This window comes from Cannabis sativa, chromosome X, assembly GCF_029168945.1.
Source record: "Cannabis sativa cultivar Pink pepper isolate KNU-18-1 chromosome X, ASM2916894v1, whole genome shotgun sequence".
NCBI lineage: Eukaryota > Viridiplantae > Streptophyta > Magnoliopsida > Rosales > Cannabaceae > Cannabis > Cannabis sativa.
Genome location: NC_083610.1, coordinates 52321660 through 52343445, shown reverse-complemented (window position 1 = coordinate 52343445; position 21786 = coordinate 52321660). Strand labels below are relative to the sequence as shown.

The 21786-nt window shown below is 32.7% G+C and overlaps 2 protein-coding genes, 1 long non-coding RNA gene and 1 other non-coding gene across 4 annotated transcripts; 2 read left to right on the top strand and 2 right to left on the bottom strand.

Moving 5' to 3' along the window:
- Positions 1–751: 751 nt before the first annotated feature.
- On the bottom strand, positions 752–4240 carry LOC133031876 (uncharacterized). The gene has a single exon (XM_061105628.1). It carries the CDS (start codon positions 4172–4174, stop codon positions 767–769), a length of 3408 nt encoding a protein of 1135 aa, XP_060961611.1. The 5' UTR covers positions 4175–4240; the 3' UTR covers positions 752–766.
- LOC115721560 (small nucleolar RNA R71) lies at positions 3504–3610 on the top strand. The gene has a single exon (XR_004012575.2). It is a non-coding gene; the product is annotated as a small nucleolar RNA R71 (small nucleolar RNA).
- Positions 4241–13958: 9718 nt separating the features above from the next.
- Positions 13959–15340, top strand: LOC133032273 (uncharacterized). The gene is made up of 4 exons (XM_061106154.1): positions 13959–13980; positions 14093–14666; positions 14810–14945; positions 15122–15340. The coding sequence occupies exons 1-4, from the start codon at positions 13959–13961 to the stop codon at positions 15338–15340; spliced, it is 951 nt and encodes a 316-aa protein (XP_060962137.1).
- Positions 15341–16432: 1092 nt separating this feature from the next.
- On the bottom strand, positions 16433–20235 carry LOC115720872 (uncharacterized). Its single transcript, XR_009685021.1, has 2 exons — positions 17143–20235; positions 16433–17055 (listed from the first exon to the last, which is right to left on the bottom strand). It is a non-coding gene; the product is annotated as an uncharacterized LOC115720872 (long non-coding RNA).
- Positions 20236–21786: the final 1551 nt, after the last annotated feature.

Here is a 21786-nt window from a genome sequence, read left to right as displayed (position 1 = left end):
TTCTAATTATCTGATCAGCGTAGTGCTTGTAGAGGATTGGCTCTTCCCAATAATAATGTTTCACCTCAGAAAAGAACTTCTTCAATTGTTGACGTGAAAGCTCAGGAGGAGTTATTTTTGCAGCCAAGAAGTTGACATAATCAGCATACCACGGTACCATCAGGTTTTCCCTCACACTAAAGAGTTGTTCATCAGGAAATTGCTCATTTATCTGTACCTCTTTCGTATTCTGACTCTCTTCCAGCTCTAGTCTTGACAGGTGATCTGCTACCAGATTTTCAGTGCCCTTTTTGTCTTTTATCTCTAAGTCAAACTCTTGGAGTAGAAGTACCCACCGAATCAATCTTGGCTTGGCATCCTTCTTGGTCATAAGGTATTTGATCGCTGAGTGATCTGTATAGACAATAACCTTATTCCCAATTAGGTAGGGTCGGAGCTTCTCACAAGCAAACACAATTGCCAGCATCTCTTTCTCTGTAGTGGCATAATTTAATTGAGCATCATTCAGGGTTCTGCTAGCATAGTAGATTGTGTGAAACACCCTGTCAACCCTTTGACCCAAGACCGCTCCGATTGCATAATCACTTGCATCGCACATCAACTCGGAAGGCAACTCCCAATTTGGTGAAGTGACTATTGGTGCTGAAATCAATTTTTCCTTTAGAACCTGGAATGCCTTTAAGCAATCTTCTCCAAAGTCAAATGGAACGCCATTAACAAGTAAACTAGACAATGGTTTGGAGATCTTTGAGAAGTCCTTAATAAATCATCGGTAGAAACCAGCATGTCCTAAGAAACTCCTTACTCCATTCACAGAAACTGGAGGTGGCAAATTCTCTATTGTTGAAACTTTAGCCTTGTCCACCTCAATTCCTGCTTTTGAAATTTTGTGTCCTAGAACAATTCCTTCTGTTACCATAAAGTGGCACTTCTCCCAGTTTAGCACCAAGTTAGACTTCTCGCATCTAATTAGCACCTTTTCTAAATTTTCTAAGTAATGATCGAAGGAGGAGCCAAAGACCGAGAAATCATCCATAAAGATCTCAATACAGGATTCAATTAAGTCTGAAAAGATAGCCATCATACACCTTTGAAAAGTAGCAGGGGCGTTGCACAATCCGAATGGCATTCTTCTGAAAGCAAAGGTACCGTAGGGACATGTGAAAGTAGTCTTTTCCTGATCTTCAGGTGCTATGGCTATTTGGTGGTATCCAGAGTAACCATCAAGAAAACAGTAATATTCTTGCCACGCCAATCTGTCTAGCATTTGATCAATGAAGGGCAAGGGAAAGTGATCTTTTCGGGTTGCTTTGTTGAGTTTCCTATAGTCGATACAAATCCTCCAACCAGTGACTGTTCTTGTGGGAATCAACTCATTCTTTTCATTCTTGATCACGATCATTCCACCTTTCTTTGGAACCACTTGCACCGGGCTAACCCACTTACTATCTGAGATGGGATAGGCCACTCCAGCATCCAACCACTTGACTACTTCTTTTTTGACAACTTCCTTCATAGGTGGATTGAGTCTACGTTGTGCGTCGATTGTTGGTTTGGCATTCTCTTCCATCAGGATTCGGTGCATCACAGTTGAAGGATTGATTCCTTTGACATCACCCAGTATCCAAGCAATGGCCTTGTTGTGAGCTCGGAGTACCCTCAACATTCTATCAATTTCCACATCAGAAAGAGAATCTGACACAATAACTGGCAGTTTTTTATCTTCACCCAAAAACTCATACCGCAAGTGACTAGGAAGCACCTTCAACTCAAGCTCTGGAGGTTTTTCAGTAGATGGCATCAGCTCTTTTGGAACTACTGCCAACTCCTCATAATACCTTCTGTTCAATGGCCCATAGGAGTCAAGCCATTTCACATAACCCATTACATCTTGTCCCTCTTGCTCCGTCAATTCATCTTCAGTTAGGCTCAGTTCGAGAGGATCATCTAGCAGCTTTTTCTCACTCACAATTGTATCAATCAAATCAATGAAGAGACAGTTATCACTTGCCTTTGGGTATGTCATTGCTTTTAACACATTAAAGACCACTTCTTCTACTTGGACTCTCAGCTTTAATTCACCCTTCTGGACATCGATCAAGGCTTGGCCAGTTGCCAAGAATGGTCTCGCAAGAATGATTGGGACATTGCTATCTTCTTCCATATCCAGAATAATAAAGTCAGCTAGAAAGATGAACTTGTCAACTTTGACTAACACATCCTCAATGACTCCTCTTGGATGAGCTAGTGATCGATCCGCCAATTGTAAACTTACCGTGGTTGGCTTTGCTTCTCCCAACTGCAATCTTTTAAACACTGACAGAGGCATCAAGTTAATGCTGGCTCCCAAGTCACATAGTGCATTTATTCCTTCAATTCTCCCAATGGTACAAGGAATAGTGAAACTCCCTGGATCTCTGAGTTTGGGAGGGAGTTTCTTCTGCAGAATGGCGCTGCACTCTTCAATTAGAGCCACTGTCTCATAGTCCTCCATCTTTCTCTTCCTTGACAGAATCTCCTTCATGAACTTCACATAACTCGACATTTGTTCTAAAGCTTCAGCAAAGGGAATGTTAATGTGTAGTCTTTTGAAAACCTCTAGAAATTTGGTGAACTGCTTGTCTAGATTGGTCTTTCGGAGTCTCTGAGGATAGGGTATTTTCACATGATGATCAATACCGATTGGTGGAAACTGTTGTGGTGGTGCTGGGCTATCAGTAGCCTTCTCTACTGTTGATGTTGGGGTTGGCACTGGTTGAACTTTAATCTCCTCATCTACTGGTTGTGTCAATTCAGGCCCATCATATTTCTTACCGCTCCTCAGGGTAATTGCCGTGCATTTTTCTTTGGGATTGACTTCAGTTGTGCTAGGAAAATTTCCTTGAGGACGGGTTGCTACCTGAGTTGTTAGTAGGCCCATTTGAGTCTGCAAGTCTTTAATGGAAGATCTAGTTTCAGTCATAAATTGTAGCAATAAATCTGTTTGCAAACTAAAATTTCCACCAGAGGCTTGTTGTTGAGTATACTGTTGGTTCTGTGTCTGGTTCTGATTTCGTTGCTGATAGAACCCACTGTTTCTTCGGTTACCTCCTTTATTGAACCCATAGTTGTTGTTGTTGTTCTGAGAATAATTTTCAATGGCTTTTGCTTCATCCATTGGCAAATCATCCACATCTGCTTGACACTCAGAAAAGTGATGGGGACCTCCACATATCTCACAAACCACTTGAGCTTGTTTGGCTTGCCCTGCGATCAGCTTTGTTAGGGCCTCAACTTGAGTTGTTAGCTTTGTTATGGCATCCACCTCTAGCACACCAGCTACCTTCTTAGTTTGACTCCTTTCAGTTGGCCACTGTTGATTGTTTAGAGCCATCTCCTCCAACAGATCATAAGCCTCATTTACACTCTTTCTCATAAAAGCTCCACCAGCTGCTGCATCTATAAGAGTCCTAGTATTACCAACCAACCCGTTGTAAAAATTGTGAACCAGCATCCACTTCTCTATACCATGATGAGGGCACTTTCTGATCAGATCCTTAAACCTCTCCCAAGACTCATGGAGAGATTCATTATCGTGTTGACAGAAGTTGTTGATTTCTCCTCGCAGTTTGGGAGACTTTGCTGGAGGAAAGAACTTTGACAAAAATTTCGTTGCAAAATCATTCCAGGTGGCTATAGAGTTGGGTGGCAGGGAATTCAACCAGCTCTTGGCTCGTTCTCTGAGCGAGAATGGAAACAGCCTCAGACGAATGGCATCATCACTAACTCCATTGACTTTAAAAGTCTCACAAAGTTCCATGAAGTTCGAGAGATGCAGATTAGGATCTTCAGAAGGGAGGCCACCAAACTGAACTGAGGACTGCACCATTTGAAGTATGGCAGGCTTGATCTCAAAGTTATTAGCATCCACTGTCGGTGGCCTGATACATGACTGCACTCCCATAAAAGTAGGGAGAATGTAATCTCTCAAACTACGACCATTAGCTTGATCTTCAACGACACCACCATTATTATCGTTATTAGCAGCATTAGCATTCACATTAGCAGCCATGATTTCTGATGTTTCAGCAGTTGCTGAAACTCTTTCTTGCCTCTTGTTCCTTCGGTTTCTCCTACAAGTTTTCTCGATTTCAGGGTCAACGGGTAATACAACTGCTTGCCCTTGGCGGCGCATGCACTCAAATTACCTGAAATAGATAAGAACAGTTTTGTAAGAGAAAGGTTAAAAATTCAGCAAGAGAAAATATACCAAAGTAGAAGTTAGTATAATTTTGTGTAATATTAATCTTTTAACAATTCCCCCGCAACGGCGCCAAAAACTTGTTACAAAAATTATGGTTACTACGCAAGTATACGCAATCAAGTAGTATCTCACGCACGTGAGATCGAACCACAGGGAATTGGACTAAGTACTACTAAATTATACTTATGATTCTATCTGGTAAAACAATACTTTTTTTGTGAATAAAATAGAACAATTCAGAAAATTAAAAGAATAAATGAAGATTAATCAGGATGAGAGAGTAGGGAGGTGAATCCTATTGTTAAGTTACCAATGTTAATACCTAAGTGCTATCCTTTTCTCAATGTGAATGACAGATTATGAATTAACCTAACTCTTTTCAGATCTTTTAGGTTCTAAATCACATGTTCTCCAATTAACTTCTTAATTAAATCAACATGAAATCAGCATTAAGCAATAATCTTTTTATCACTAAGGCTATGTAAATACTTTCGTTTTACATCAAAACCTAGACTATCCAATTTTAGCATTCTCAATTCTCACTTTTCAGATTTCAAATTGAGATCATTAAACATGTAAAAGGTGATCAATCTTGCACATGGAATTAAACATAAATATAGATAGTATTCACAATCAAGATGGAGGAATGGTAATTATTTATTAACTAGGCATAAACTTAAACAACATTCATCATCCTCCTTTAATGGGAAATTTAGCTCATAAAAACAATAAAAACATCCATGATTAAATCTGAATCTGAAACAAAACTAAACATAAAAGAAAGAAATAAAAGTAAAAGAAAGAAACTAGAAGGTGATATCGCTCCGGGTCTTCAAGACAGCTTCCTCTCCACTTTCATCCACTATTCAGGTCTATTTCTGCTTAGTTTGACCTTCTGAGTTGTATTCCTTATATAGGGATGAAAGGTGTGCCTCCAATTGAGAGAAAAATAAAAATTAGGTCAAAACCACGATGTCCGTACCTAGTCGCGACTAGCCTATAAGGTGGTCGCGACTACAGGCAAACCTCAAAAATCCTAGGTTCTGCCAAAATCTCGAAGTCGCGACCAAAGTCGCGACCACAGAAAAGGGTCGCGACCTGGCTCATTGGTGGTTGCGACTACTGACGTCTCTTGAGCAGATTTTCAAATTTTTTGCCAGTTTGTCCCGTCTTTTCACCAATTAACTGAATTTGAACTTTGATACCCCAGGAACCTGAAACAATGAAAATGAAGCGTAAAACCGCTCCAAAAGACACCAATAGACGAGAAAATGCTTACTTTTCAGACCCGAAACATAGGCTTCATATAACCTAACAAGTACTAGCATTCCTAGTTTCTTGCATGGGTGGAGTAGAGGGGTAGTCACTCCTTGACCTACAGTCTGTGGACCTGTTGGTGGTTGAGAATTAATCTACGTGAGGCCTATCTCTTAGGTTTTATGCCCTAAATAAAACTCCATTTCAATGTAATCTATTTTATTCAACATCAATAAAGAAACAGAAGTATTTTTCATTCATTTGTGTATGTTTTGGTTCACTTTATCAATTGCTTGTCTATTTAATTTATAAATTCATCTTAAACCCTTTTCACATACTTGATCCTATTTATTGTGTTGTCATCACATTGGAAAGTAAACATGACTATGTGAATAAAGTTTCCTAGATTTATCAAACACAGGGTTTTACTGATATGATAATCTACAACAAGAGTTTACTTGCATTTGGAGAAATGCTATGTTCTTTCCAGAACATTGGTTAAAGTAAAGCTCAGGTTGGATGCATGGAGTATGCATCGGAAGGGACCGATATTGAACTTTGACTTAGATTTAATTAAACTTACCGTAAAATCTATTCAAGTCAATATCGCCAAGTTGATCCTAGATCAAATGTTCTTAATCCTGTTATGATTAGGCTCAATCTTGAAAGGCTATTCGTGTTCTTTGATTTTTTAGTTAAGCCTACTTTTAGGTCAAGGTGATACGTACATTTTGGGAACACGGTAGTGCAATTGAGTGGGAGCGCTAGCATAAACATGGAATCTATAGCTTCTATCTGGCGAATAGTAAGCAAAGGATGATGTCCTTCGAGCTTGACCAAACGAACATAAATGGTGGAGTACTCATTTCACATAAGCTGAAATATCATTTATACGGGGTCAAGTGTTTTAAGGATAAAATACATAGTAGGGTGTTACGGTAATCTAATCCCTTTACAAGGTAGATCATTCATATAGAGGATCATTGATCAAATTAGGATTATAACAATGGATAACTAATGATGCGTCTATATGGTGGAACATATAGAGCATTCTATATACTGAGAGTGCAATTCTAAGTTCTATGCGTGGATTCAACGAAGAATTAATAAGTTAGTGAATTTTAGTGCTAAATTCTTGATCTACTTATTTGAAGCTCGGTTATATAGACCCATGGTCCCCGCACTAGTTGAGATAATATTGTTTGTAAGACTCATGTAATTGGTTTTGATTAATCAATTATAATTCACAAATTAGACTATGTCTATTTGTGAAATTTTTACTAAGTAAGGGCGAAATTGTAAAGAAAGAGTTATTAGGGGCATATTTGTTAATTATGATACTTTGTATGGTTCAATTAATAAATATGATAAATGACAATATTATTTAATAATTATTTATAGTTATTAAATAGTTAGAATTGGCATTTAAATGGTTGAATTGGAAAATTGGCATTTTTGAGAAAATCAGATACAAAAGTGTTAAAATTGTAAAATTGCAAAAAGCAAGGCCCAAATCCATCAAGCCATGGTCGGCCACTTTTGTAGGCATTTTAAACTGATATTTTCATTATTTTAATGCTAAATAATTCAAACCTAACCCTAGTGGAATGCTATAAATAGGTAGTGAAGGCTTCAGGAAAAACACACTTCTGAATCAGAAAACCTGAGCCTTTCTCTCTCTACCTTGGCCGCCACCCTCTCTCTCTCTTCTTCCTTAGAATTTCGAAATTACCTTAGTGATTAGAGTAGTGCCCACACACAGCAAGCAATACCTCAATCATAGTGAGGAAAATCGTGAAGAAAGATCATCAGCAAAGGAGTTTCAGCATCAAGGATTCAGAGAAAGTGATCCAGGTTCAGATCTTGATAATACTCTGCTACATAAAAGATACAAGGGTTAGAGATCTGAACGGAAGGAGTCATTTAATTCCGCTGCACCCAATGTAAGGTTTCTTAAACTTTATACGTGTTTATTTCATCGTTTTAGAAAGTTCATATTTAGGATGTTAATAAACATACTTGTGAGTAGATCTAAGATCCTGGTAAAATAATTGTCAACACTATCCTCGGCAGATCTCTTGGGTTCTCAAGTGTCTGCACATTCAGATTTGTCACCATTGGATCGGTTGTATTAGTTTGATTTCCCCTTTGATTTTGCACAATTATCTTGTGTCCTAAAAAAGACTCAAGACAAAAACTTTGTGTTTTTTTGCTCTCAATGAAAGCACCAAAATGTTGGCATCGCTTTTAGCCAACAATAGGGAGTCTTAATTAAAGCGATTTGACAATAAATAATATAGAAAAGTAAAGAAGACACCAGATTTATAGAGGTTCAACCCCTTATAGGGAAAAATCTAATAATTTAATATTTTAAAAATTAATATTTATAGTTAAATTGTTTAGTAACCATCAATGGGTAATACCCATTAAGAAGTGTTCTATATATATATATAGATATATAGATATTGATATATTGATTGATTATTGATTATTAAAATAATAGTAAAATATCAATTTGTAGATTTATGGTCTATTAAAATATTAAAAATTAGAGAATTAAGGAGAGTAAAAAAAAATAGCTTTGAATTAATTTTATAGCGTCATATCACCGTCTTATTTTTCTCCTTTATATATATTGATATTGATAGTAAAAAATTTTGTCATATTGATATAGTAATTATGTTGATCTATCAACAATAACATCATCAAACATAGCATCTCAATAGCATCTTCAAAGATTGCAAATTTTATAGGCTCTTGTTATCACTCTTGTTATGAGAGGGAGAATTCCTCTTGTAGTGCGCACATTTTCTAAAGCTATTAAAACCTACATGTTTTACATTATTCCTTGTTGTTGGTGAGGCTGTATGGTTGCCATGACCTTTTTTAAGTGCATGAATATTTTACCATTTTGTGCCACAGAAAGTGCTAAATATTATGCTCAAACCTCTAAGAGCAGGAAACCATACAAAAACTGAGAAACCATGTGGCTTCAATTTACTATCATCTTTTCGGTTGACATAGTCTCTTCATTCCAAATTTTAGGAGAAACAAATATACAGGTGGTTGGGCACAACACACAATTATTTATTACCTCTATAATACAGGACAGGCATACACAAAAATAGAGCTGAATTATCTTTTATAACATAGATTTATGAAAAATAAATATTTGAATCACATGCATAAAATACTGATCAATCTTTTTCATGATTGATCATCTCTTAGGCAGAAACTATATTGAAAATCTTACAGTTCTAAGATCGATGAAATACAAGTATTTTAAACATAATCTCAATCCATAGTATTCTCCATTTTGAGAATGAGTAGTGGAAAAATGGGGATAAATTTTTTAAAAAATCTTATATTATTCGAGATTTATATAACAAAATGATGATATGAAGATAAAACACCATAATATAGTCAACTTACATCCCCAAAATCAAAACCAGCATATCACAGTAATAAAACAACCTCCATTTAGACATGAACAAAAATTGAAAATATATAGAGTGGGGGAACTATGAAATGGTACCTGGTCATTAGAGATGATCTCAACTTCTGCATTAAACAAAACCAAGCAAAAATTGAAAGGGACACAGAAGGAAAAAAATTATTGGAACTTTTTAAAGTAGCAATGTATAATAAGATTAATTAGGTTAGCATTGTCATTTATATAAACAACAAAAGACAAAAATCGTTCAAACATATACCACATCGTCTATGTATAGAGCTTCTGGCTCATTAAAGTAGTTCCTGAACACTGAGCAAATTATGAAGAAATGTCCAACTTTCAATTCAATTGCAAAAATTGTGAAGAGAGCAAAACATCAGTGACAGTAATTAGTTAAGAAGCCTGGATATGCTACCATACAAATTATTTGGAATTGATCTCTCAAAAAATATCACTTAAGCAAAACTGAAATGACGTGCTTGAAAAACTATCCAGACTACCAAGACCAAGCTTTTGGACCCAAAAACCACCAAACAAAAATAAAAAATTACTGCCTTATGACATGGAAAGGAAAAAAATCAGCTTCTCAAATATTACCACCTTCAAGGACGAACTTACCGCTCATTGTAGTCTTGCAGATTCTTTATTTTCTTATTGTAATGATTTCCAGACAAAGTAACCTTCTTCCTGGTCAAATTTCTCAACTTATCTCCTGGTTAAAGTTCTGAATCACAACATATATATATATATATATATATTTTGATTTTTGATACAAATTATCAGTAAAGAATGAATTATGAGTACAAATTCTTTAGACTCTAAACGAAACAGAAAAAAAAAGAAACTATTCAATGCAAAATATAAAAATATAAAAAGTAAACTTTTAGTATTTCCTTATCTCATATAGTTATAATCTACATATGTAATTAATAAATATATATATGGGTGACTATTCAATGGTTACATTTTTATTGTAATCATATGGTTACATTTTTTTTAACCTGTAATAGCAGGTTACTAATAGGTAAACTTTCCTTTTTTAGATTTAATTAATTATAATTAACTATTTTCTTAAAATAATTAATTAAATAGACATTCTTTTTTTAGAATTATTTAATTATAATTAACTATTTTCTTAAAATAATTAATTAAATATTTAACAAGACCTCTTTTAGCAATTACTATTTATATTTAAATCCTTAGTTGACTTATTTTAATAATTAAACCATTTAATTATAATATTTACAATAAAATTTATTTTTTTTTTTTACAAAAATTAAACTTCTTTTGACACAAATTAAAATTCTCTTCTTATAATAAATTTTCAAATAATTAATTATTTTTAAATGATATTTAATTATTTTGTTACAATTATATGAACTAAGTATGAGGCCTCAAGCTAATCAATCGATAACAAGTGCAACCATTTTTTTTTCTAAAAAATCCTTCAACTTATTTCATTTTTTACTTTTTAAATATTTAAATAAAAAAAATAAATAATTAAGTGTAATAATTTAAAATTAAGATTACAAGTATAATAAAATTTAAATTATGAAATTATATGTGTATAATTTTAAATTATAAAAAGTTTTGCTATAAAATTTTAAATAATTTAAGTATAAAAAAATAAATTGCTAAAAGATCCTTATATAGTAATGAATTGCAAAAAATTAATTAATAATTATAATTAATTTAATTTTAAAATATAATTAATCTTAATTAAAGTTTTATAAGGAAATAAATGATTAGGTTACTTTCAGGTTACAAGTTATTTATTATTTATTTTTATTTAATTTCCAAAATAATCACAACCATTTAATAGTAATCTAATGGCTTAAAAAAATGTAACCATGATGGTTACAATAAAAATGTAACCATTGAAACCTCTTCCATATATATATATAAATACATTGAATAATATAGAATTTAGAAAGATAACAAACACCTACTAATTTAAAGATAAAGCAAGAAATTAAAAAAATACTGAAGCCTTTGTTGGAGTCATAGCCCATGATCTTGCACCATTAGAGTTCAACTCCATTAACTTCAAAATAAAGTATAAAAATTCTTATGAAAAATTAAGTGAAATAAAATAATCAACATACATAGCAAAAACCAACATAAAATTTAAATTTTTGAAAGCCAAAATTACTAACTAATCAAGATAGAAATAACCCAAACTATAATAATATATATATCATTTAGGCTGTAGCACAAAGAAAAAAAATTGACAGATTAAGAGAGAGAGAGAGAGAGAGAGAGAGAGAGAGAGAAGAGAGAAAGTGAGAGAGAGAGAGAGAGGAGGAGTAGTAGTAGAAGGGTCATCTCGTATTTAGAGCATTTGTTCTAAATCTATATATATAATGTTGTTGTGAGGGATGGTGATGTGGCAAGTTACCATGTTAGGAACCTAATTTTCTTAACTCACATATAATTAATTTTTAATGCAATCAAATAAATATTAACATTTTCATGTTTCTATGCATTAAAAGACTGAGAAATTTTAATATGACACATCCCCTTGCTTAGTAAGAGAATTATATAAATATATAGATATAGAAGAGATGGGGACATAAAAAATATAAATACTTTGAGACATATATATGGCAAGAAGAAAAAATTTTGGGGTGAGAAGTTTGGAACTAATTATATCATGAATGATATATGCAACATAAAGAGAACAAAAGCAGCTAAAAGGCACACTTATAGTAGGATAGATTAGTACATAAGCTTACACAAAGATTTAGCAATATAAAATTTTTATATTATTGTAAAAATATGTGTGAATCGCGAATTATTTCATTAAAATAATATATAAAAATAAAAATAAATAACATATATTTTACATATATTATTTTAATATTCTATAATTTAAATATTATTTTATTCACTAAAATAAATTTAAAATAATTTTATTCTTGCTCTAAGAAGTAGCAGTCTTTATGAGTTTTTTTTAGAATTTTTTCTATAATAAACTAAAAAGGAAGGCAATTTACATATATAACCTAAAAAAAATAAACATAAATAGAAAACAAAAATTTCTATTTACAAAAATACCGACCAACCCAAAATAAACGGAGGAGAGTCCTCCTTTTTCGTGACCTAGCTGAACCACCCCAAACAACCAAATCTCCACCATTTTCTTTCAAAAACCAGGAAAATCAACTCAAAACAAGATGTAGATCTCAAGGAAAAAGCAATCAAATCCCGAAAAATCCAAATACGAAAAGGAGAAAAAAAAAAGAGTAATCAACCTCCATTGCTGAACAAAAAATGCAAAAACAACCTAGAATCAAAAACTCACCGCGTACAAAGGAGAGGATTCGAAGAGAAGGACATCGGAAAAACATTGAACCTCACCCATAATCGAATCAGAGAAATAATTGAAGGTTCAACAATTTCTTCGTGAATCTCTTCCTAATTTTTGATTCTACATAATTGAAAATGTGTTATAAATTGAGGAAATCATGAACAAATTGAAAGGATAAGGAAATTTGGTAAATCTGAACAAAAAATCAAGAAGGGATTGCATCTAAAAAATAGTAATGCACATAATTAGAAGCGACAGGGTTTTAATCTGTAAACAATTGTTTATAAGTTGTTTTCCAGTAATATAATTGTTGTTTAAGTATCTGCTAACAAGAATTGTTGAATTTATTCTTATTACCGATTGCATGCTTCAAAATAGTTGTTTAATAGTTGATTTGATAGATAAAAATAGTAATTCACATTGAAATGTTATTTGCAACTATTATCATTCAAAAGAGTTGTTTATTAGTTTTTTTTGTTAGATTAAAATAGTTATTTGCAACTTCTGAAACTTAAAAAAAAAATATTAAATGAACATTATTTCAAGACATGGAACCTCTACAAATTTTGGTACAGAGCAATGGACATTGGGATGACAAGAAAAACTATGTTGAATATGAATCAAGTGGAGAATTAATTTCCAGCAATTGCACTTTTGATGAACTAGTGAAAATAATGATGGAAGAACTCAAATGCAACCCTAAAACAACACAAATACAACTGAAATACCAACTGAAAGAAGGATGCCAACCACTACATATAAAGGATGACAAAAGTTTGTTGTTTTACATAAAGCTATTAAGCAAAGAGACTGATTTCACACGGTACCCATTGTGTGTGAACAAAATCAGCAACACAGCAACACCTAACCAAACAATGGTGTGCAACAATATGATGATGGCAACATATGACAACAACTCAGCACAGGCAGATGTGCAGCAACCTGGAAACAACCCACCAACAACTTCCAAACAACTATCTGCACACACAATTGGATCAGTTCAAGATGATACATTTTTTCTCGAGACAGGGATTGTAACATCAAAATCAACCATCCAACAACCAGAAAACAACAACGAAAAAACTCCAGCAGTAGATGAATATTTTGACTTCACCGACTGCGCAAAGCTTGTGGCTGTAAAAATGGTACAACAACTTGAAAACAACCAGAAAGAAGAAGAAGAAGTCGACCACACAGAAATGATTATCATCAATGACAAATGACATGAAATAATAGAAAATAGACAAATTTACAAGAAGAAAGATACATTGATAAGTACCCTATGCTACTTTGCAATGAAGAAAACATTTTAATACAAAGTAGTGAAATCTTGCACCAAAGAATACAACATAGTTTGTTAGGACACAAACTGCAAATGGAGTTTACAGCCTTCCAAAAATAGGAACACAGAAACATTCATAATAAGGAGTTATCAAGAAGAACACACATGTGTGGTTCCAATAAGAATTGGAGATCAACGACAAGCAACAGCAAAGTTGATAGCAGATTTTGTAAAACCAAAGTTCTTAAACTTGAAAACAAAGTGCAGTCCAACAGATATAAAGGGAGAAATAAAAGACAAATACGAAATAAAGATGAATTACATGAAAGCATGGCGTAATAAAGAGGGAGCACAAAGCCAGCTACATGGAAATGCTAAAGAATCTTACAATCTCTAGCTAAGATACCTGTACATGCTACAGAAAACAAATCCAGGTAAAGAAAATATTTTTTTCCGCAAATATTTTTTGAACTGAAAAACGTTGTTTTTGCGTTGCCAACTGGTTGAGTAACAGTTGCTAAATATTCCTATTTAAATTAAATGCAGGCACGATAATTGACATAGAGAAACAAGAGGATGATAGTTTCCAATATGCATTTGTTGCATTAAATGCTGCTATTAAAGGTTGGCCAAACTTCAAGCCAATCATGGTTGTTGTTGACGGGACATTCCTAAAGGCCGCGTATGGAGGCACTTTGCTCAGTGCAAACACACAAGATGCAGAATCGAAAATATTTCCACTTGCATATTGTATTGTTGATTTTGAGAATGATAAAGCATGGGAGTGGTTCTTCAAAAAAATAAAAGAAGCATTTGGGGTTCGAGAAGATCAATACCTAATATCAGACAGACATGAAAGCATCATCAAAGCAACAAGAAGAGTGTTCCTAGAAATAACACATGGCTACTGCATCTTCCACCTCTTGTCAAATCTGAAAACAAAATTCAAAATAAATGCAAAACATTTCAGAGGTCCATTCTTTCCAACCGCAAAAGCTTACACAGAAATGGAGTTTGAATTTCATATGAGGGAGCTAGACAACTTGGATAAGCGCATAAGACCGTATCTGGAACAAATTGGCCATGAGAAATGGTCAAGATATCATTCAAAAAATAACAGGTAAAACAATAAAAATTAATTTTAGAAAAGGATAACATGTTTTACAGTTTCTGATATTAAAAATGTTGTTTTTGGGTTTTTTTAATGTTGCATATCTCTTGGATTAAAAATTAGAACGATGGTACAAACTGTTTAAATGATAGGTACTCTACTATGACATCTAACATAGCTGAAGCATTGAACTCAGCAAATTTAGCAGCAAGGGAAACACCAGTCACAACATTAATGGAGTGTTTGAGGGCACAAATACAAGAGTGGACGTACAATAATAGAAAAGAGGCACAAAACTGCACAACAAAGCTGACACCATCATCAAAAAAAAAAACTCATAGGGAGCTATGTACACTCATTGCGATTAATAGTAAGTTGATATTATTAGTCGCATACAGTAAACTGTGAGAGTTGTTTTTCCAGAGTTTTTTGGTTGTTTTATAGTTGCTTCATAAAAAATGCAGGTGAAACCAACAAATCAAAACCTAATTGAGGTGATAGATGAAGACAGAACAAGAATAGTAAACTTGAAGGACAAGACATGCACATGCAACAGATTTCAAAAAGATGAAATGCCATGTAACCATGCAGTTGCTGTCATGAAGGACTTGAACATAAACACATACAACTACTGTGCACACTACTACACATCAAAGCATGACTACAAACATATAAAGAGATAGTATACCCAGTTGGAAACCTTAGAGAATGGGATCTACCAGAATTTTTTGAACACGTCATAGTGTTGCCTCCAAAAGAAAAAAACAAATCAGGAAGACCGAGGAAAAGAAGAATGACGGCAGCTTGGGAAACAAAAAAGCAAAACAAGTGTGGAAAGTGTTGACAAAAGGGGCACAACAAAAAAACGTGCAGAAGAATTACAGCATAAAAGAACAAACAACTATTCAGCAACTAGAAAAAAACTATACTGAAACATTTAGATAAATATACATAGTATTTTCATTTGTGGTTTCGTTATTTTTAACTGAAACTTTTTATTTGGTGAAAGTTTTCCAGACATATTGTTGAGAGAGAATGGATATTATGATCATTAATATACAAATGACATAAATATTACAGTTAAATGATTAAATGTTTGCATGATCAATTAAAAGCAAGTTGTAATTAAGTTGATGTTCAAATGTTATTAATACAGTAAATGAATATTAACATTATAAATATTCAAATAACAAAAAAATTCACATAAAAGTGTTTAAATGCAAGGTTCGTTGATTAAAAAAAAGGTTGTAATTAGGTTGATATTGAGATGTTTTCATGTGTTAAAATGAATATAGCGACTAAAAAACAAAAAGTAGTTACAAAATAAAAACAATAACCATATAAAAATACTTGCTAGAAATAACAAATTGTTTATGATTGCCAACATAATCTGATTATAAAAATAACAAAAACTAAGGTGGCGTTTGGTAACACTTTTGTTTTTCAATTTTAAAAACAAAAAAATAAAAGTAGATTTTTTGTTTTTAAAATTTTGTTTTTAAAAAACAAAAATGTGTTCTATAACTACTTTTACTTTTAAATTTTAAAAACAAAAAATAAAAGTGTGTTTTGTAACCACTTTTTTTTATAATTTTAAAAACAGAAAACAAAAGTGTGTTCTGTAACTATTTTTATTTTTCAATTTTAAAAACAAAAAACACAAATTTTGATTTTTTTTCTCTTTTTAAATAAAAAATTATGAATATAATTTATTTTTATTTTTAAACAAATGTATAAAAATTATAAAAAAAATAAAAAAATAATACTCATTAACATCTTAAAAAAATTCAAGTAAATTAAAATCACGAAACTCATTATCTATAACACAAAACTGATAAAGTCATAATAAAATATGAACTAATAATTGTCTAATCTTGAAGAAAACTATTAAAAAAGTTCTAATTGTTAATAATCTTCACTCATTATCTTCATCGTCGATTTGCTCTCCATATATGATCAGCAATTTCATCACGGACATTAGCCATTTCACGAAGTTGATCTCTTGAAATGTTAAACTCAACACTATTATTCAAAGTTTCGTGGGTGCTTTGTATAGTAGCATCTTGTACTTCAGGAATGTCTTCATCTCCATCAAAATATACGTCTTTTTCTGCATTTGTCCTTATAAAATTATGAATTCCACAACAGGCAATCACAATGTACTTCTGTATTTTTAGATCATAGGAAGGCATTTGCTTTAAAATAGGAAAGTGAGCCTTCAATACGCCAAAGCACCACTCGATGACATTTCTCAAAGACGAATGTCGATAATTGAACAACTCCCTTTTTCCTGAAGGATTGCGATCTGTATATTAATTCAAATGATATCTTTCTCCTCGATATGGGGAAATAAAACCAGGCATGTTTGTATATCCAGAATCAACAAGATAATATTTTCCTAAACAATGTTAATTGATATTAATTTTTCATATAAATATTAATACAAAATAATGTCAATAAACATAATAAGTTTGATAACACTTACCATTGGGTGGAGCTGGGAATTCATAATCTGGGTTTGTGGCACATTCTGAAAGAATTCGTGCATCATTAGCTGATCCTTCCCATCCCGCTACAACATATGTGAACTTCATGTCAAATGAACATATACACATGACGTTTTGAGTTGTATCCACCTTCCGACCTCGATATGGTATTTGTTCATTAATGGGGACATGAGTAGAGATATGTGTCCCATCTATAGCTCCTACACAATTCTGAAAATAAAAAACAAATTAATGGCTTTTGTTCTTTCTTTATTTATTAGATTTTAAAATAATAATAAAAGAGATAGTATAAATTTTTTTACCTTGAACAATGGATAATATTTTGGATTGAATCGAATTTCTGAAGGAACTACATCAAACAAAGGTGGACTAATTAACTCTTTGGATAAACGACATACCGCCTTCAAAACTTTCCTAAAGTATTCAGATGTAGTTGAGGTGGAGTGTTGAAATCGCTCAGCAACTACACGATGTCGTTCATTATGTACAATGACAAATAAGAACATAGCAACTTGCTCCTCAACAGAAAGATAGCGAGAGTTCTTCAATAAATTTTTTTCTTTTAGAACACCACAAAATAGTTTGAAGACGTCCTTATCCATTATGAATAAATCATAACACCTACTATCGTGACCATGCAATACTTCCATTACATACTCATGTCCTGAAAGGGCCGAATTTTTACACGGTTCCTTAGTTAGATATAATTGATTGTACTCCACGCAAGCAAATAAAATTAATAACTCTCCAAACTCATCGTCTGAATCGTCAAGAAGTAGATTATTTTTGTTGAATGGTGCCCCAATTGTAGACATTATCCTGGAGACATTTGGAGACAAAATATATAATAAAAAATAATAATAACATTGTAGATAAAAGGAGATAGCTAAAGTAAATTACTAACAAGTCATTCATACAAACAAAGTCATCCTTACAAACAAAGTCATACAAACTAAGTTATTCATAAATCCCAACAATTATAAAGTGTAAAGGTTAAACAAAGTGAAAAAAATCACTTCAAATAGTTCAACCAATCAATTCTTCTATGTTCTGGCATCTTTAGAAATAATGCTCTAGACACCTCGCTCTCAAATTTCTCAATAGCCTTTGCATATACTTCTCCACTAATTCCATCAATTTGATTGAGAGCTTCGATACACTCATCAAATAAGTGGTGTTTTGTCGATGTCATTGAATTCTCATACACTTCCATCTTTCGCTTTGCGGTTTCATTATACACTGTTAATGTTTCTGCTAATGCGACTGAGAACTTTGCTTTTTTTTTCTGATCGAGAACTCGTAGTGGAATTTGATTTACCTCTTCTTTTGCTACCATCCTCATCAAAACTACTTTCTTGATTCCTAATATATGGACTCTTTGACATAGCATCATCATCATCATTATCAATATTTATGGAAGGACTCCGAGTTGAAGGATGAGCATTGGAACCAGTTGCAGTGGTATCACCAAAAATAACGCATAACTTTCCATAAAGTACACAACCCTTTTTTCTAAATTTTTTAGCTGACTTGTTAACCTACATAAAATAAAATAATAATGATAAATATACCAACACTTATTAAAAATCAAGCAATAAGTTTTCATTTGAAAATATTTTTTACCCGAATAAGCCTATCCCACACTTCATCTGGCGCAGTAACTTGTCCAGTCACTACACTAAATCCTATGCCAGTCTCTTTCAGTAAAGACTTGAAATCCTTGTGCTTTTATCTTAACATATTGTATTTGTTCCTTAATTGCGTATCAGTGTAACTTCTCTTCGCTTGTGCATAAAGCTCCTCCTTTATACGCTTCTATGATTGCTTTGTAAAGGTTGTAGTATTCCTATTTCCATTCAAAACTTCTTCTTCCATAAGTTCAATACAAATTTCTTCATGTTTTTCAGGCCAAACAGAAGCTTCGCTATTATTAATAATAACCACCTCACTATTTGTTCCTGTCATCTATTCAATCTACATGTAATTATAAAACTAATTCTAAAACTTATGTAAAAAAAATAATAAAATTAATTTAAAAAGTTACAAACTAATGCAAACTAATGAAGCATACTCAAGTGTTGGCAACAAGTGTTAGATATCAATATATAAAGCTCACTAACACATTCAAGCATAAACTAATCCAATCCAATCCCATTCCAACAAAGTAACAATAAAATTAAGAAAAAAAAATTACAATCATTGTCTTGTCTCTAACAAAATAAAAATCTGCACAATAATTTTCTCAATATAAGAATCATTTATCAATAAAATGGGCATGTGTAATTTCAAGGAAGCAAAGAATGAGGACAAACTTAAGCACTAAAATAATACTGCTCATCTACCCTTTGTGATGAAAAGCGTTCTGTATTCATGTTCATCTTATTTCTAAGTTGGAAGCTGATGATAAAGCTATAATGTACATACATATCATTAGGTTAAGCCAAGCAAATGCAAGTAATAATTTCCAGTTAAAAAGATAGGTAGATAGATAGAAATGTAATGAAGTATAGTCTTTATCGAAGTTGAGAAAACTAACTTAATAAATGCAGACTATCTCTCCTTTCAAACACTGTTATCAAAAGGCTGAAACAAATTAAAGTTTCGGTGTAGTCAAATTAATAAGTTTTCCCATGTGAAAGGACAGAACCCATTTTAATGCAACTTGTGTACAATTATTATAATACGGACCAACCAACCCCCACTAAGTATATTTAGACAACTTGTTGTTGGAAGTTATTTTACCAGGAACTTAGATCTACTCACAAGTATGTTGATTTAACAACCTAAATATGAACTTCTAAAACGATGGAAAATTAAACACATAAAAGTATCAGAAATCTTACATTGGGTGCAGCGGAATATATGTCTCCTCCCACTCAGATCTCTAACCCTTGATTCCTTTCTGTAGCAGAGTATAATCAAGATCTGAGCTTGATAGTCCTTCTTTGTTGTTTATGAATTCTACACAGCCTTCCTCACTATGATTGAGGTATTACTTGATGTGTGTGGGCACTACTCTAGCACTTATAGATTTCAAAACAGTGAAGGAATAGAGAGAGAGAGAGAGGGTGGCGGCTCAGAGAGAATTTTCAAAGAGAAAATTCTGTCAGAATAATGTTGTGTATCAGTTGTGTTGAAAACTGGAGCCTTTGCCTTCTATTTATAGAAGACCACCCAGGGCTATGATTGAATTAATTGACATTTAATATTGAAAAAAATCAAAGGGAAAAGGGAACTTAAGTGGCCGGCCTAGGCATTGTGGAAACAAGGCTTGCCACTTTTCCAACTTTCCATTTCGTACACTGATAGTTTCCTGTTTTGTCAAAAACTGCCAATTCCTTTGTTCAACCACATAAATGTCAAATCTAATTATTTAATAATTAAAATTAATTATCAAATAATATATTGTCATTTATTTTATTAATAATGAAACTAATTAAAGTTTCCTAATTAATAAATATGCCCTTCAAAATCTCTATTTACTGTTTTGCCCTTAATAAGTGATAAATTCTCAAATAGACACAGTCTATCTTGAGAATTTTAATTGATTAATTAAAATCAATTAAATGAGTCTTACAAGTAATATTATCTCAACTAGTGGGGAGACCATGGGTCTATATATCCGAGCTTCCAATAAGCAGATCTAGAATTTACCACTTAAATTCACTGACTTATTAATTCTTCGTTGAATCCACACATAGAACTCAGAATTGCACTCTCAGTATATAGAATGCTCTATATGTTCCACCATATAGACACATCATTAGTTATCCATTGTTATAATCCTAATGTGATCAATGATCCTCTATATGGATGATTTACACTGTAAAGGGACTAAATTACCGTAACACCCTACAATGTATTTTATCCTTAAAACACTCAACCCTGTATAAATGATATTTCAACTAAGTGAAATGAGTACTCAATCATTTATCTCGTTTGGTTAAGCTCGAAGGAAATCACCCTTTGCTTACTATTCGCCAGATAGAAGCTATAGATTCCATATTTATGTTAGCGCTCCCACTCAATCGTACTACCGTGTTCCCAAAATGTATGTATTGCCCTGACCAAAAATTAGGCTTAACTAACAAATCAAAGAACACGAATAACACTCTTGAAATTGAGCCTAACCATATCAGGATTTCGATCATGTGATCTAGGATCAACTTATGATATTGAATTGAATAGATATTTACGGTAAGTTTCACAAATCTATTTCAAAGTTCAATATCGGTCCATTCCAATGCATACTCCATGCATCCAACCTGAGCTTTACTTTAACCTATGTTCTGGAAAGAACATAACATTTCTCCAAATGCAAGTAAACTCTGTTGTAGATTGTCATATCGCAAAACCCGGTGTTACGATAAATCTAGGAATACTTTATTCACATAGTCATGTTTACTTTCCACTGTGTTGACAACACAATAAACATGATCAAGTATGTGAAAGGGGTTTGGATGAATTTATAAATCAAATAGACAAACAATTGATTAAGTGAACCAAAACATACACAAATGAATGAAAAATACTTCTGTTACTTTATTGATATTGAATAATCTGGATTACATTGAAATAGAGTTTTATTTAAGGCATAAAACCCAACACTTGTTTCTTCTATT